Genomic DNA, 18384 nt, shown 5'->3' on the forward strand with positions numbered 1-18384 from the left:
CAAATAGAAGTGTTGAAAGCGTCCCTGGAGGTGCGGTCTGGGTATTACAGTCGCTTCGACCGAGAGAGGATTTCAGGGGAGAGCAATAGAGACGTGATCTGGGCTAGAGGGGCCAGAGATCGGTCGATTGCGCGGCTAGAGAGGCCGGAGGTAAGTGGCTGTAGAAGTCGGGCGGACCCGGAATCCAGAGGAAACGGGACCATGACTTATGCTTATCTCTTCAAGTACATCATCATCGGGGACACAGGTAAGCTGCGGGCGACTGCCCTCATGGCTGGGGCGGGGATCCGAAGTTCACAAATCGGGGCGTGGGGCGGGGCTCATTTAGTGGGCTGGGCGATTAAATGAAGAGCGGGCGGGGGCGGGGCGGCCGGGGGCGGGGCTCGGGGCTCCCCTTCCCCAGCCCCGGCGCCCGGACTCGAGATTGTTCTTGGGCCGCGTGACTCGTAGAATGTGCGTCTTCCTTTTTTAGGTGTGGGGAAGTCATGTCTCCTCCTGCAGTTTACAGACAAGCGGTTCCAGCCTGTCCACGACCTCACAATAGGTAGGTCCACCTACCTGTCGCAGAAGAGTTAACGAAACCTGACTAGCTGAAGTGGGAAGTTAGCTGGCTTCGGTATTCCAAGTGAATAGTTACCTTTTCCTATTTTTAAGCTAGTCGAAAGTTACGGTAAATAAAGAGTGACTAACAATGCTGATAAATGGGGAGTGAATCATTGAAAGGTAACTTCAGAGATGGGCGTGAGATATGGGTTCATTGCCGTGGGGCTTTTACCCCCTAAATATAATTTGTATGTTTATGGAAAATTCCACGAAAGCTTAACTCTTTATTAAAAAACTCACCTTGTTTTGTGGTTAGTGCAAACGTCACATATGTTTTTCAAAGTGACCACCAACACGCAGAGATTTTTGTGTGTTGGGAGAGGAAGTAGTAAATCTGAAGAGCCCTCCCAGACTTGAGTTAGAAGGTAGATGAAGCAAATGACTTTTAAAGAAAAGAGTATAGTAGAATTCCAAAATCACACTGGTGATAATGGAAGGCATAAACATTTGCTGCACATTTGTATTAAGGCAGGGGCCTCCTGGGACTTTAGCAACCCCTTCCCCATAATCTCCAGAACCCAACTCCAAATGAGTAATGGATATGAAACTAGCTTTCTTGCCATGCAAATGCAGTTTCTGAGTAGAATCCCTAACGCCGGGGCGCCAGATCGGCTCCGCGAGCTAAAGCCTCTGTCTTCCGCTCTGGTCATGATCTCAGGGTCCTGGGATTAGGATCCTGGGATCTGAGCCCTGCATCAGGCTCTCTGCTCAGCGGGGAGCCTGCTTTCCCCTCTCTCTCTGCCTGCTTTCTGCCTACTTATGTTCTCTCTCTGTCAAATAAATAAAATCTAAAAAAATAAAATAAAATCCCTAACTCCTATTCTTAACATATTACTACTTCCAGATACCACCTTATTGAAATCTGAAGCTACTTCTGCTTCTGTACACCTTATTCAAAGCCAAATAAGTAATGGGGTTAGAAAAGGATTTAGAGGATAACATCTACAGGAAAATATCTTTTTAAGTTAATATGAAGTGAGCACAGTGTAAAAGGTGCTAATGATATATAGCGCTTAACTAGGCAAATGTTGTGCCTGTCCTTAAGTAGCTTATAGTCTGCCAATATAGGAGGTGGGGCTGGAACAGATGCTGATAACTAAATTCCTATGGTAAAAGGGGAGGAGAGGCTGCTACCTCTATCTGGAAAGGCTGAAAATTGAATGAATAGGAGTTAGCCTGGCACAGGGGTTGTAAGGATGTAAAGGTGGTCAGGGCAAGAAGAGAATAATGTTTGCAAATGATCAGGAATGTCTGATCAGACTACCTTTGGAAAAGAAAGTGATTTAATATGGCTGGAGCATGAAATTTCAAGTGAAGAGTGACAAAAAATAAAGCTGGAGAATAAATTAGAGACCAAGTTATAAAACAGCTAAAGGTAATAAGCAAGTGACAAAATTTTAAAAAAATATTTTATTTATTCATTTGATAGAGCGAGCAAGTGAGAAAGCACAAGCAGGGGTAGCAGCAGAGGGAGAGGGAGAAGCAGACTCTCTGCTGAGCAGGGAGCCTGATGTGGGGCTCATCCCATGCCCCTGGGATCATGACCTGAAGTGAAGGCAGATGTTTAACACACTGAGCCACCCCGGGGGCCCTACAAATAACAAATTTTAAAGTGGAGGAATGAAGTGATCAAGTTTTTGCCAGAGTCCTGTGTAGACTCTGTTTCTGAATTCAGTCTTTTTTTTTTTTTTAAGATTTTATTTATTTATTTGACAGAGAGATCACAAATAGGCCGAGAGTCAGGCAGAGAGAGAAGGGGAAGCAGGCTCCCCACTGAGCAGAGAGCCCCATGTGGGGCTTGATCTCAGGACCCTGAGATCATGACCTGAGCAGAAGGCAGAGGTTTAAGTCACTGAGCCACCCAGGTGCCCCTGAATTCAGTCTTATATACCAAGATAAGATACTTGGATAGAAAATACATGCAAAATATAAGGATCTCTGCATAACTGGGGGAAATTGGATAGAAGACAAGCTCTATTTTTTTAATTCACTATTGAAATTCCATTTCTGTTGTCCAGAAAGAAAAAAAAATCTAGTGATTTTTTTCACTAGTTATCACTGTTCTTGATAAAGCAGTCTAGAGTAGTAAGAAACATTTTTTTATGTCTTACTAACTGCAGCATGTGAGAGAGATAGTCCAGATAATGTTGTGTGTGGAGCCACTGAATAGGCATCTATCAGCCCTTTAGTAGAAGCTAAGTTTTAGTGTTTTTTCTTACTTGAAAATCAGAATTCCTCTAGTAAAAGTACCATATGAAAATAGACCGCAGGACAAATTGTCTGACTTAAGATCAAGTATTTTCAAATTTTTTTAAAGATTTTATTTATTTGTTTGACAGTGAGATCACAAGTAGGCAGAGAGGCAGGCAGAAAGAGAGGGGGAGGCAGGCCTCCCGCCCACCATAGAGCTGGACATGGGGCTCTATCCCAGGATCCTGAAACCATCACCCGAGCCGAAGGCAGAGGCTTAACCCACGGAGCCACCCAGGCACCCCAGTTATTTTCAATTTGAGCAACCTTCAATTTCAAGTTTTGTTCTAACATTACTTGAAAGAAGATGAATGCCAGGTAGACTAAAACGTTTATTCAGGCTGTCAGTTTCCATAATCCTATGAGGAAGGCTATTTTCTGATGAACTGTGGGAATTAGTAGAGATCTGAAATGTATCATTCTTGAGAACATACTTCTTAGGTAGGCTCTTTTCTCAAACAAAAAATTAAGGAATTGCAAAAAAGGAAATATTGGACTAGGGAGTGACTTCAAGAAACTTACAGGAGGGGCGCCTGGGTGGCTCAGTGGGTTAGGCCGCTGCCTTCGGCTCAGGTCATGATCTCAGCGTCCTGGGATCGAGTCCCGCATCGGGCTCTCTGCTCGGCGGGGAGCCTGCTTCCCTTCCTCTCTCTCTACCTGCCTCTCTGTCTACTTGTGATTTCTCTCTGTCAAATAAATAGATAAAATCTTAAAAAAAAAAAAAAAAAAAAAAAAAAAAAGAAACTTACAGGAAATACTTCAAAAATTTTCGATTTTTTTATAAAGTTACAAAACTAAATGAAATTTAAGTATTAATATTACTAAAAATTTATGCATCTTTTCTACTTCTTAATTAGTTTCATCTCCATATCTGCTTTTTGGTTACATTCCTGAAGTCATTATCACCTAGATTTTAATTTTTTAAATCTAGGAGGAAAATGAAGGTTTAAGAAACACAAAATTAGTTGTAGCAAATAGCAGTAATAGGCATAGTGGTATTGAGTGCAGACAGAGAAGCAGTCAGTTGGCATATTGGGGAAAAACATGAACCTTTCAACATGGGTGATGTTCATGAGAATCACATCCTTTGTTTTGCTCTTCACTGACAGGTGTAGAGTTTGGGGCCCGTATGGTCAACATTGATGGAAAACAAATCAAACTGCAAATCTGGGATACGGTAAGAGAGAACAGAATTACTTAGTCTCTGACCAAGATCCAAACAGAACAGTAAAGGCTGATGGAGGGGCAAGGGGCTATGAGGGTGGGGATGATGGTAGACATAAGAGTAGGGGAAGAGTTTTCACTTTTATCTGTTACAGTTAAAATTCTGAATGCCGTATCTTTGTATTTTTATTTTAAATTATTCAAGTAGTGTATGAGTTTGTCCTAGTAAAAATAAAAGCAAACGATGTAAGTGTATAGAGTAAAATTTGAATGTTCCCTTTTACACACATAAACCTCTTCCTTCCATTCCTGGTTTCTGCCTATCCAGTGTGAATGTTTCAGTGGTTATACTTCAAGACTTTCTTTGTGTTCAGATACATATACATGTACAAATGTATGGTAGTGATTTTGTTCTTATTAGTTTTACTTGTATAGAATCATAGCTGAGTAGACCTAGCTATGTGAATTAGTTTTTTTACTTAATAATTTCTATGTTTTGGATACTTCATGTAGATTCATATATCTCTATCTCATTCCTTTTAACCACTATATAGACTCATTAAAAAGTCTGTAACATCATTTATTTAATGATCCTCCCAATGATTGAAATTCAGGTTTTCAGTTTTTACTTTGGCAAATTTTCATTGAATGTCCTTGATTACCACATCTTTATGCAAATGTTTGAGAATTTCTGTGGAATGCCTGCCCAGAGATGGAAATTCTGGGTCAGTTTATGCATATTTTAAAATTTGACGAATGTGGCACTCCCAAAATTTAGCTTGACTTTGTACAATTTTGTTTTATCCACGTAAATTGCTTTTACATATATTACCTCATTTAATTTGTATCTTTTCTCTTCTCTAAGGAAAATAATACCCTGTCTTTATTTGAATTTAAAAAAAGCAAGCACAGAGTTGCTTAATATTCAGCTAAAATCTGTTTTTATTTACTTTTTATTTGATATAGTTTTTTTCAAAACTCAAGAACTGAAGCCCTTAGAGTTATAAGCAGTAGAGTGATTTTCCTTTTTTTCTCCCTTTCTCCTCCTCCCATCCTCCGTCTCCCTATGCATGCAGGTATCTGTCTTAAAAGTACAATTGATCCTTGAACAACATATGTTTGAATTGTGCAGGTCTGTTCATATGTTAATTTTTGTCAATAAGTGCACTATGGTACTGTAAGTGTATTTTAACAGTTTATTCTCTAGCTTATTTTACTGTAAAAATACAATATTTAATGATTTGTTGATTAACATGATACATTATGGGTAAATCTTCTGGTCAACAGTAGGTTATTAGTAGTTAAGGTTTGGAGGAGTCAAAGCTATAGGAGGGAGTTATATGACTGCATGGTGGCCAGAATCCCTAACTCCCCTCTTGTTGCAGAGTCAACTGTAAGTTAACTTGCAGTTTTAAGTTAACTTGTTAACTTGTAAGTAAGTTGCTCTAAGCCCTTTTAGCAGAGTCTTTTTCTGGTGGCCTCCATGGTTGTTACTGGGTTTGCTGGGTGTGCTGATTTATTAGGTGCTTTTAACTAGAATCATATTCTCTTGTACATTATTTGGTTGTATTTGCAAGTATTTTAAAACCTTTTGCCCTTTTGAACAGACTTACATCTCTAATAGTGGAAGCACTAGCCATATACCTCTGAATATTCCACACTTGCTCTTTTTTTTTTTAAGATTTCATTTATTTATTTGACAGAGAACACAAGCAGGGGAAGTAGCAGAGGGAGGTGGAGAAGCAGGCTCCCTGATCAGCAGTGAGCCCGATGTGGGGCTCCATCCCAGGACCCCGAGATCACAACCTGAGCCGAAGGCAGCCACCCAACTGACTGACCCACCCGGGCACCCCACAAACTTTTTTATTTTTATTTTTTTTAAAGATTTTATTAATTTATTTGACAGAAAGTGAGGGAAAACAAGCAGGGGGAGTGGGAGAGGGAGAAGCAGGCTTCCCACCAAGCAGGGAGCCTGATGTGGGGCTCAGTCCCAGGACCCTGGGATCATGACCTGAGCCAAAGGCAGACGCTTAATGACTGAGCCACCCAGGAGCCCCTGTATTTGAAATTTTTAAGAGATTCCTGTCTATAATGTATTGTGTTTCTTGTTTGCCGTTCTCTGGGTAACCCTGATCATTTTTTCCTTGTCAGTCCTGATCTACTCCTTGTTACTCATGTTAGTTTCCCATTTTGTTGACCCCCATTCTCTCACATACTCCCAAAGTCATCCTACGTGAAAATATTTAGGGAATATTTATTTTTATAAATATGAAGGGAATTTTAATTTTTATTTTCTTAAAGATTTTTTTTTTGGGGGGGGGGTCAAGATCACAAGTAGGCAGGCAGAGAGAGAGTGGGGGAAGCAGGCTCCCTGCTGAGCAGAGAGCCTGATGTGGGGCTGGATCCCAGGACACTGGGATTATGACCTGACCCGAAGGCAGAGGCTTTAACCCACTGAGCCACCTAGGCGCTCCATGAAGGGAATTTTTAAAGAGATCAAGTTACCTAGTGCTTTGTTGTCACTGTTCTGGTTATTGCTAAGGATTTAGAGACCTGTATTACCTTTTTTTTTTTTTTTTTAGTAGTCTCCTTGCCCAATATGGGGCTTGAACTCACAACCCTGAGGTCAAGAGTTGCATGTTCCACCAAGCCAGCCAGATGTCCCTGGAGAACCGTATATTGTTTTTATCTCTTTTCACTCTGTACATATGGTTGTACATATTGTACATATTGTACAAATAACCCATGCTAAATGAGGAGGCGTTATACTCTAGTTAATATAAAATACGGGTCAATCCCAAGCTCATTTGTGTTTTACTTCAGTAATGCATTTTGATTCTTAGGAAATGAGCCTTTCTGACTCATAGGAATAAATACTTCAAACGACAGTTGACCCTTAACAGTATGGGATTTAGGGACATAAACAGTCAGAAATCTGCATATGACTTTTTTTTTTTTTTAAAGATTTTATTTATTTATTTGATAGAGATAACAAGTAGGCAGAGAGGCAGGCAGAGAGAGAGGAGGAAGCAGGCTCCCTGCTGAGCAGAGAGCCCCATGCGGGGCTTGATCCCAGGACCCCGAGATCATGACCCGAGCTGAAGGCAGAGGCCTTAACCCACTGAGCCACCCAGGCGCCCCTGCATATGACTTTTGACTCCCCCAAAACTTAACTACTTTTTAAATAAAATTTATTTATTTATTTTAAGTAATCTCTACATCCAGCGTGGGGCTTCGGCTTGAACTCATGACCCTGAGATCAAGGGTCACATGCCATTCTGATTAAGCTAGCCAGGCATCCTCAAAAACTTAGCTCCTAATAATCTCCTGTTGACCAGAAGGGTTACCCATAACATAAAAAAATGGATTAACACATATTTTGTTTCTAGTAAGATAGAGAAAATAAAATGTTAAGAAAACCATAAGGGAGGGGCACCTGGGTGGCTCAGTGGGTTAAAGCCTCTGCCTTTAGCTCAGGTCATGATCCCAGGGCCCTGGGATCAAGCCCCATGTCTGGTTCTTTGCTCAGCAGGGAGCCTACTTCTCTTCCTCTCTCTCTGCCTACTTGTGATCTCTGTCAAATAAATAAATAAATAAAATCTTAAAAAAAAAAAAAAAACAAGGGAGGGATGCTTAGGTGGCTCAGTGGGTTAGACATCTGCCTTTGGCTCAGGTCATGATCCCAGGGTCCTGGGATTGAGCCTTGCATCGGGCTCTCTACTTGGAGGGGAGCCTGCTTCTCCCTCTCCCTCTGTCTGCACTCCTCCTGCTTGTGTGCGTTTTCTGTCAAAGAAATGAATGAAAGTCTTAAAAAAAAACCTAAAAAAACCCTTAAGGGAGAGGTGTGCCTGGCTGGCTCAGTTAGTTAAGCATCTGACTCTTGATTTCAGCTCAAGTATTGATGTCAGGGTTGTGAGTTCAAACCCTGCATTGGGGCTTAAAACAAAATTAAAAAATTGAAAAAAAACCATTAGGGAGTAAATGCATTTACAGTGCTGTGCTATAAAGAATCTGTAAATGAACCAGAGCTGTTCAAACCCATGTTGTGTGAGGTTTAATTGTATGTATCTTGAAACCATAATACAATTCTTCCACTTGGGAGAAATTCAAAAGGTGTTAATTATTTTTATATACTTTATATCTTCATCTTAATTCTGTGCTGATTTAGATTTGTTTAATGGGGTTGGACAAAGATACCTAATATCAACATGGACCAGCCCAAAGGGAACCACTCACTCTTTCTAGGTTATTGGTTCAGCAAAACCATTGATGAACTAGAATGAGATGAAGAAGTAAATGTATTTGATTTTTGATTTTTAATTTTTTTTTTTTTAAAGATTTTATTTATTTTATTTGACAGAGAGAGAGATCACAAGTAGGCAGAGAGGCAGGCAGAGACAGAGGGGGAAGCAGGCTCCCTGCTGAGCAGAGAGCCCGATGCGGGGCTCGATCCCAGGACCCTGAGATCATGACCTGAGCCGAAGGCAGCGGCTTAATCCACTGAGCCACCCAGGGGCCCCTGATTTTTAATTTTTAACTTAAAAAATACATTTTATTTATTTTGAGAGCGAGAGAGGAAAAAAAAAAGTTGGGATGGGGCAGAGGGAAGGTGAGAAGCAGACTCCCCACTGAGCAGGGAGCCCGACATGGGGCTCAATCCCAGGACTCTGGGATCTTGACCTGAGTGTAAGGCAGATGCGTAACTGACTGAACTGGGTTTGTTTTTTTTTTTTTTTTTTTAATTATTTATTTATTTTAGAGAGCTTGAGACATGCTTGCAAGCAGGGGGAGGGGGCAGAGGGAGAAGGAGACTTCCCCCTCAGTGGGGAGCCCAACATGGGTTTGATCCCACCACCAGGACCTGGGTTGAAATCAAGTCAGACACTCAACCGACAGCTACCACCCAGGTGCCCAAGGGATCTGTTTTTAAGAGGCATTTTCTGATGAGCCCCTGGAAGTATTTTTGGCTGCCTAAGTTAGATGCTGCCATGTGCTTCAACCATCATAGGTCTCCCTCAAGATTTCCCTTTAGTTCCTAGAACAACACAGGGAGGGAGGGGCCTTTCAACAGCAGCAGAAGAGAAGAAAAAGGTAAAAGCAAAATGGGAATCAAATAATTTAAGACCTAAAACTATTTGGGACTAAATAAAACGTTAAGTGAGCTCTTAGAGAGGAAAAACATGTTTTAAATCTTAAAGTAACATTAATATTACCAACAAAGTCCTTTTTTTTTTTTAAGATTTTAATTATTTCTTTGAGAGAGAGAGACACACACACACAGTGAGAGAGGGAACACAGCAGGGGGAGTGGGAGGGAGAAGCAGGCTTCCTGTGGAGCAGAGAGCCTGATGTGGGGCTCCATCCCAGGACCCTGGGATCATGACCTGAGCGAAAGGCAGATGCTTAACAACTGAGCCACTCAGGCACCCCACCAACAAAGTTCTTTAGAATTATTTTTAATTTTGGTGTTCTAAGAGGCACACAGCTCACTAAAACATTTGTATTATTCTTGTAGAAAGAGAGTCTCATGTTGTTGGAAGAATAACCTTACAATTAATGTACTGGAGCTCTCTTCTCACCTTCAAACCCAGGTTTAGATTGTATGATGTAATGGCTAATAGAACAAACCTTGGAGCTAGGGTACACTAAGATCCTGAGTTTAATTGTGTATTCAGTAGTTACGGATTTTGTAACTTTTGAGGTTCAGTTTTCCTATTTGTGTTATTATTAGTATTCACTGAATACTATTCACTAATATTATTAGTATTCACTCTCTGCCTGCCTCTCTGCCTACTTGTGATCACTCTCTGTTAAATAAATAAATAAAATCTTAAAAAAAATTGCTCAGTTATAAATATCTTGGCCCCATTTGGAAATGAGATGAGTATAAACATTTGTTTTTTGTTTTTTAAAGATTTTGTTCATTCATTTGACAGAGACAGACACAGGGAGAGAGGGAACACAAGCAGGGGGAGCGGGAGAGGGAGAAGCAGGCTTCCTGCTGAGCAGGGAGCCCAATGTGAGGCTTAATCTCAGGACCTTGGTATCATGACCTAAGCTGAAGGCAGACACTTAACAACTGAGCCACCCAGGCGCCCCTGAATATATATATATTTTTTTAAGGAAGACTCTGTCCTGGACCGTGGGCTTCTTTCCCTATTCCTTGTTCTTACTTGCTATGACAAGATCCCTTGGTAGTCCCATCTTTAGTGGTGGAACACTAAGTGTCAGCATATACCCAAATTAAGTGCTTTGTATCTGACTGCTTTTCTACATTGACCCATTGGAATGGACCCAATTCCATTAGACAAGGAATTAGCATTTTAAGATAGTTTCCTTTTTACAGATAAAAGAATATAAATAGGTTAATGTGCTGTGTTCAGCATCATGTGGGGATTGAAATGCTCTTGAGTTTCTAGTCTTATTTCCAGTTCTCTCCTAGAGGATATTGGAAAATGTATGAGAATGTCTTTGTCATTAAGTTAAGTCCTTTGTGTTAGAGTGGCACGTGATCAAGTCCTTTCTCTGGAAATAACCTGGTTTTGTTGGGATTTTTTTTGTTGCCATGTTGGTGGGAAAGGCTGGGCAAGAATCCTTCCGCTCTATCACCCGTTCCTACTACAGGGGAGCAGCTGGAGCACTGCTAGTGTATGACATCACCAGGTGAGTCAGATCAGGTAGGCAGGAGGGAGCCTTTTCCCCATGTTCTCAAAATCTTTTTCTTTCCTGTGTTCTGGTTCTGGTAAGAATACTAAAGGGGAAAGGCTTCTCTAATATTTTCTATTACACATGTAACTTTCCCCCTTTTCCCATGTGTTTGGAATTCCTTTGGCATTTTGAAATGGACCTCTGATCCACTTTTAAACTTTCCTGCTGTAGGCGTGAAACCTTCAACCACCTAACCTCCTGGTTAGAGGATGCCCGGCAACACTCCAGCTCCAACATGGTTATCATGCTGATTGGGAATAAGAGGTAAAATTTTACTTGTAGAAATAATAAGGACCAGAAGTCATGTTAAGTGCTCTGTGGACATTGAACTAATTGGTCCCTAAACTTTTTTAGTTTATGGTGCTCTTTATTTTAAAAAAATAAAAAAATAATTGTGGTAAAATATGCATAAGGTAGACTTTCATTTTAACCATTTTGTTTTTAACGTTTTTATTTACTTAGAGAAAATGCATGCATGAGGAGAGAGAGAGACAGAGTGCGCACAAGCAAGGGGAACAGCAGGCAGAGGGAGAAGGACAAGCAGACTCCTCACTGAGCAGGGAGCCCACGTGGGGCTCAATCCCAGGATCCTGAGATCATGATGAGGGTCAAAGTCAGACTCTTTTTTTTTAAAAGATTTTATTAATTTGACAGAGAGGGAGACAGCTGGAGAGGGAACACAAGCAGTAGGAGTGGTAGTGGGAGAGGGAGAAGCAGGCTTCCCACTGAGCAGGGAGTCTGATATGGGGCTTGATCCCAGAACCCTAGGATCATGACCTGAGCTGAAATCAAGAGTTGAAAGCTTGGGGCGCCTGGGTGGCTCAGTGGGTTAAAGCCTCTGCCTTCGGCTCAGGTCATGATCCCAGGGTCCTGGGATCGAGCCCCGCATCGGGCTGTCTGCTCCGCGGAGAGCCTGCTTCCTCCTCTCTCTCTCTCTCTCTGCCTGCCTCTCTGCCTACTTGTGATCTCTGTCTGTCAAATAAATAAATAAAATCTTTAAAAAAAAAAAAAAAAGAGTTGAAAGCTTAACTGACTGAACCACCCAGGCACCCCAATTTTGTACTTGCTTTTCATCATAGCAACTGCCAAAAATTCAGGTTCCACAAACATATGCAAATATTGAACAGGATCTGTTTTGATCTGACAGTGATCTTGCAAACAGTCTTAAGCTTACAACTCATGTGGTGTTTTAATGTTGAGTGTTAACTGCGTTTCCCTCGAAAATTTATCCTGTGGCAAAAAAATAAGAAAGTATCCTGTGGCACTCCTGTGGGTTTGTAGTAGTGCCTAAAGTGTACCATTTGAGAGAGCTGCGACCACAGACTTATTATACTTATTTATTTGAACTGTGTTCTAAATGTATATTTGCCAGATCCTGAGAGTACAAGGTGAGAGAAGAAGAGTCATGCCCCTGATTCTATGGAGCTTATAGTTTATTGGCGACATAAATATTAAATATAAAGGGATTTATGTCTAATTACAAATTGTGATAAATACAGTGAAGGAAAGAAAGGTGCTATAAAAGAGAGTAACAGGGTACTATTTTTAATTTTTTTAAAAACTTTATTTTTTTTCAGTGTTCCAAAATTCATTTTTGATGCACCACACCCCAGTGCTCCATGCAATATGTGCCCTCCTCAATACCCACCACCGGGCACACCCAACCCCCCACTCCCTCCCCTCCAAAACCTTCAGTTTGTTTCTCAGAGTCTATAGTCTCTCGTGGTTTGTCTCCCCGTCCGATTTCCCCCAGCTCACTTCTCCCTCGATCTCCCCATGTCGTCTGTGTTATTCCTTATGCTCCACAAGTAAGTAAAACCAGGGTACTATTTTTAATAAAGGGTGGTGGTTAAGCTGGAATCTGAAGGATAGGTAAGAGTTCAGTGGGCATGGTTTGAAAAAGAGAAAAGTATCAGAAAGGTTGAACAAACTGAAAACCTTGAACTGGGAAGAACCTTGGCAAGGTCATGGCATTGAAGGAAATCAGTATGTTGGGCTGAATCAAGGGGGAATGGTACAAGATGTGGTTGGGAAGGTAAGAAGGGGCCAGAATTCAGCACTTTCAATCCTTACATATTTTATTCTAAATACAGTAGGAAGCTTTTAAGAGTTTTAAGCAGAGACGTGGCTTGATTAGATTTTAAAAGATCACTCTGGAGGGGATCAGGGGTTGAAGTGGGACGTTCATTTCTGTAGTCTAAATGTGAATGATGACGTGAACTCAGGTGATGACACCAGAGAGGGAAAATGGTGACACATGTTAAGGTGCATTTTGGAAGTTCCTTGCTTTGGGATGAATTGGGTATTTGGAATGAAGAAGGAAAAGGTGTTGAAATAATGATGTCCTGGATTTAGCTTCTGTGCTGAATGGAGATGTGGAAGCCTGGGGCAGAAGCAGTTAGGGGGAAAAGATCAAGTTCTATTTTGATGTATGTGTAGGGGGCCTTTTACACATCAGACTGGAAATGAAGAACAGACAAATAGAGGAGATCTGGAGCTTAGAGGAGCAGCTGGTCTAGTGTAGACATGTATGTATGTATGTATGTATGTTGACTTTACCTATTTATTTGACAGAGAGAAATCACAAGTAGACAGAGAGGCAGGCAGAGAGAGAGGAAGGGAAGCAGGCTCCCTGCTGAACAGAGAGCCCGATGCGGGGCTGGATCCCAGGATCCTGGGATCATGACCTGAGCCGAAGGCAGAAGTTTTAACCCACTGAGCCACCCAGGTGCCCCTAGGTGTAGACATTTAGATGGGGAGTTCTTCCCTGGTCTTTACACAGCTGGTGAATGATAAATAGATATTTTATAGATTTGCTGTTCTTTTGTGGGCTTACTTTTTTTTTTTGTAAGATTTTATTTATTTGACAGATAGTGAGAGAGGGAACACAATCAGGGGAAGTGGGAAGGGGAGAGCAGGCTTCCCACTGAGCAGGAAGCCCAATGTGGGGCTTGATCCCAGGACTCTGGGATCAGGACCTGAGCCGAAGACTGTTAACAACTGAGCCCCCTAGGCGCCCCACTGTGGGCTTACTCTTTGATTTCTTTTCATCGTTGGAAGGCTGGAAATCTCTGAAATGCAAATTTCCAGTTAGAAAAATGGAAATCATACAGTCTATCCTTACCTTATCTGAAGCCTTTTATCCTTTCTTGTCATAAAGTCTTTCCATATACCTGATTCTGTTTCTCAGTCTGTGGCTGTATCTTTTTTCCCCTCATATCACCCAACTTTATACATTTTTGTCTTGAGTCTTTTATTTCCCTGGTGGCAAGCTGCTATTATATATGTTATTAATGAGACTAGTGAGAATTAAGACAGCTGTGTTCTTATTCCTGACATTCTCTGTTCTTATGGGTTGATTCCAGTAAAGGAGGAAGACACTGCTATGGGATGGGGCATCTGACTTTATGGGATGGGGCTTTCTCCTTTCTAACAATTGGAATTTCCCTTTTATCTTCTTTCCTTGGCTCTCACTGGATCTCATTCTAAAAAGAAACATGGAGCACAGTAAGCCTTGAGTAACTGTGGGGCTTGCCTAACTTTTTATAAATCTTTTTTTCCATAAGAGAATACATATTATCCTCAACCATGCAGTTAAAGAACAATTTTCCAAGAAGCTACAGAAATCAGTAACCCTGTATAAGAGAATATCATGTAGGATCTACATTTTTTATGTATTATTAATTGGTGGTTGAAACAGCCATGGGATTCTTTTAGAGTAAGAGTTTCTTCTTTTACTTGGATCTCTTTTTAGTTGTCTTCCCAATTAATCTCTTGCAGTGACTTAGAGTCCCGTAGGGATGTGAAGAGAGAAGAAGGAGAGGCCTTTGCTCGGGAGCATGGACTTATCTTCATGGAAACTTCAGCCAAAACAGCCTGCAATGTTGAAGAGGTATTACTTGGGAAAGAATAGGGAAAGCTTTTGGGAGATGACATCATATCTTTATTCTTTTATTCAGAATTTTCTTCTATAAGACCATAGATAGGGAAAGGATATTTTGTTGTCCCATTGACTATATGTCTCCCTTTGAGGGAATTGTCTTTTTTTTTTTTTTTTTTGCCTTGATTCCTACAGTGGAGTTTCATTTTTGCCTTGTGTAACATTAATTAGTAAGTGTGGATTAGACACCAGTGTTATTTGTAAATATTTTAGTTGGAGGGTCTCATGGGTTCTACTGTAGCTATTCTCAATGGTTCCTAATTCATACCTTAGAAATCCAAGTGGGAATAATATTTGTATTTCTTTTTTCTAATTTCTCTATCTAAACTTGAGCCTAATAATATGATTTATGTCTCTTTCAGGCCTTCATTAACACAGCCAAAGAAATATATAGGAAGATCCAGCAGGGTTTATTTGATGTCCACAATGAGGTGAGAAAGGGTCGGGGGGGCTGACAGTTAACTTTGCTTTGTGTTAAAGAGGATAAGAAATTTTCTATAATGTAAGCATTTCCTTTCTAACATCATGCTATTTGAAACTATGCCAAATCATACTTGATTTTTTTTAATGTAGGGACACAAATCTGTCATCATTTTCTGTTTTGTTGTTTTTCCTCAAGTCTGGGGCTCAGAATGCTTGAAGAGATGATTAGTTGGTAATGTAAAATGTATATACAATATGGGAAGTTTTCTTTGCAACCTCAGTTTTTACTATCCCAGTGTTTAGGGTGATGTAATTCTTAACTGCTCAATGGGCCATTTCTGTAAAGCAGATTCTATATCAAAACAAAACAAAAAAAAAACTTTTTTTTTTTTTTTTTAACTTAAGCACAGAGACATTTATTGTTAGGGCAAATCTTACATTCAAATGGGTTTTAACAAAACAAAAAAGAATTATATGTTAATATCTACTCTTTCACTCCTCCTGCTCTTACCTAATCTCATCCTGATTCTGCACATAGCTATGAAACCTAAGTACAGCTATCACTTTAAAAATGGGCACAAGACAGGTGCCTAGGTGGCTCAGTCCATAAGCATCTGACTCTTGATTTCCGCGCAGGTCAGGATCTCAGGGTTGTGAGATCAAGTCCTGCGTTGGGCTCTGCACTGGGCTTGGAGACTGCTTAAAGATTCTTTCTCCCTTTCCTTCTGCCCCTTCCCCTCCTCCCTCCCTTAAAAAAAAAAGAAATGGGCATAAGAGTCACTTGTAGTCATCCAGAATACTTATATCTGAACTGGTCATCTCATCTTTATTGTTGAAGATTATTGTTCCACAGTTGTTCCACAACAGTTTGGCTAGAGCACATGGTTACCTGCCAAAGCCATATCTGCTTCTAGAAAGTATAATTTCTGATTTCTCTTTTTATTCCTTTTATCCCAGTTACTTTAGTACTGAGGTGGGAACTCTTGACTTTTTTCTTTTACAGGCAAATGGCATCAAGATTGGTCCTCAGCAGTGTATTTCAACATCAGTAGGAACCAGCGCCTCACAGCGGAACTCTAGTGAAATAGGGTCCGACTCCGGCTGCTGCTGAATATCTAGTCTGGACTCTTTTTTCCTTCCTGGAACAGCTTCAGATCAATAGGCTTAAAGAAAGAGGTCTTACTTGCTCTGGCTGAGAAAAGCCTCTTTTCAAGGTGTGATGTTTTGCCTTTCCACTTAAAGACCAGGGAAGAACTTGGGCCCTTACTGACTTGTCCTCCTTCAGGGACGTGAGCATTCCCTAAAGATTAGGGCTCTTCTCATCCTCCTATTTTAATTTCTAAAGTGTTAGGATCAAAGTTGATTGTCATGGTAGCTCAAAAATAAATTATTTTATAAGCATACACAATTGGCTCCCTACCAGGAATTAGTAACAAGGGTCTAGGACATTCTGCTTGAGCACTTGATTTTACTGTGTTCTGGCTGGTTGGCATTTGGATGGTGGATCCTGTATCTGGGAATTTCATTGATTGTTTTCACTTGCCACTTTGTAAGAGTTCTTGGAGAAGGCAGTTCCTTCAACTTGAGCTGCTCAAGGATGCTGAATAATTTTCTCCCATCCCGTTGCTAGTTTCTCTGTCTCAGAGTAACTATAAAACTTTTGAGAGCAGTGGAGTTGTTCCTGGACCTGGGGCTACTTATTATCATCACTACCTAAAGGAAACCTCTTTCCCTGTTTGTTTTAGGGACCAGACCTAACACTGCAGTGTCTTTCACCAAATTAACCCCTTACTGTTTCACTACACTTCTCAACAAGACCTGTTTAGACTTTCTAATCAAGCTAATCTGTTTACTGGACATAATATGTTTATTTCCACTTTTATGCCTTTGCATATGTCCTATTCTCTGCTAACATTATACTCAGTCCCCAAATTTTTCCTTCAGAAAGCCTTCTTTGACCTAGGGACTTCTAAATAATTATTGACCCAGCACCCCTTAAGCTTTCATATGTTGTTCATATGTATATTTATTTATATTTATGTTACTTTGTAAATTTGTTTTGTGTGTGGAATCTGTCTCCCATCTAGGCTGTAAGCTCCTTCAGAGCAGGAACCATGTTATCCCTTTACTTTTGTAAACTGCTTCTTCCACTATTCCTTCACAGTGCCTAGTGCTACTTACTATGTGATCATTGGACTTGACTGACGTATTTAAAGACTTGGAACAAGTTTATTGTAGACTGCAGAGGAAACAAAAGGCTTGAGTCATCTCTTTGTAACTCTCTCAGTTTCTTTCATCTGCTTACCCTAGATTCCATACTGCTCTTACCCCTTGTCCTTCTCTCCCTTCCCTGGCTTTTTGCCTCCATTCCGTGCAGCATACAGTAAGGCTGTCAGCTTCCAAGTAGTCAAATAAGTGGGTACCTCCAGCCATTTTTCTTTTCAAGGGCATTTACTAAAATGCTAAGCAAATTTGCCTTGCTTCACTTATCAGGCACCCTTCTGAGTCAGTTTTTGTATCTTCTGCCTTGATGTCCCTTTCTCTTCCACAGCATTGAGGTCTCATGAATTTTTCTAAGTTTTTTGTTGAAAAATTGTTTCATTATTAAATATATATGCATGTATCCAAGCAGCTTATATTTCATGTGATTTTTCTGATTTTATCCTAAACCTATGTAGATAATCTCCTTCTAGGAAATTGTATCAAAGGTATTGGAAGAAGCCACTTTGAGATACACTCATTTTTTAAGTTTTTATTTAAACTGCAGTTAACGTACAGTTTAGTTTCAGGTGTACAGTATAGCGATTCAACACTTCATACATCACCTGGTGCTCAGAAGTGCAGATACATCCATTTGCTCTCTGTAATAGTAATAATAGTTAACACTACACCACAGGAAGTTGGGAGAACATTTGGGGTAGTGCTTTGATTATGCTTTTCTAAAAAATCCTACCTCATTCCAAAAAGGATTTGAGGCTGTTGACTTTGGGGTTAGCCTGCCCCCCTCATGCCTGGGACAAAACTAAATATAATTTTGTAGTTTCTGTACAGAAATTTCCAAGCCCCAGGGATTCTGAGGGGTACCTGGCTTGCTCAGTCAGTAGAGCATGGACTTGGTGTTGGGATTGTGAGTTTGATCTCCCTGTTGGGTGTAGAGATTACTGAAAAAATTAAACTTAAAAAAAAAATGCAAAGCACTCATAACCTTCTGTACTTGGGTGTTTCACCAGTGGAAGGAAAGCATGAGAAAACTACTTGGGCAAATTCATGACTTGTACTGATAATTGCTGATACTCA

General features: G+C 40.6%; 1 protein-coding gene across 3 annotated transcripts; it reads left to right on the forward strand.

Annotated features, from left to right (window-relative positions):
* Positions 1-51: 51 nt before the first annotated feature.
* Positions 52-17718, forward strand: RAB2B (RAB2B, member RAS oncogene family). Of its 3 annotated transcripts, none has more exons than XM_059180960.1 (8): positions 52-247; positions 473-544; positions 3963-4030; positions 10597-10679; positions 10896-10988; positions 14505-14616; positions 15027-15095; positions 16091-17718. In XM_059180960.1, the coding sequence occupies exons 1-8, from the start codon at positions 202-204 to the stop codon at positions 16196-16198; spliced, it is 651 nt and encodes a 216-aa protein (XP_059036943.1). In that variant the 5' UTR covers positions 52-201; the 3' UTR covers positions 16199-17718. The 3 variants fall into 3 exon arrangements, with proteins under 3 accessions (XP_059036943.1, XP_059036944.1, XP_059036945.1); XM_059180961.1 differs by lacking the exon at positions 52-247 and adding an exon at positions 6600-6691 and having other exon boundaries at positions 528-544; XM_059180962.1 differs by lacking the exons at positions 52-247; positions 473-544 and adding an exon at positions 6603-6691.
* The last annotated feature ends 666 nt before the right edge of the window (positions 17719-18384 follow it).

Source organism: Mustela lutreola, chromosome 7, assembly GCF_030435805.1.
Source record: "Mustela lutreola isolate mMusLut2 chromosome 7, mMusLut2.pri, whole genome shotgun sequence".
NCBI lineage: Eukaryota > Metazoa > Chordata > Mammalia > Carnivora > Mustelidae > Mustela > Mustela lutreola.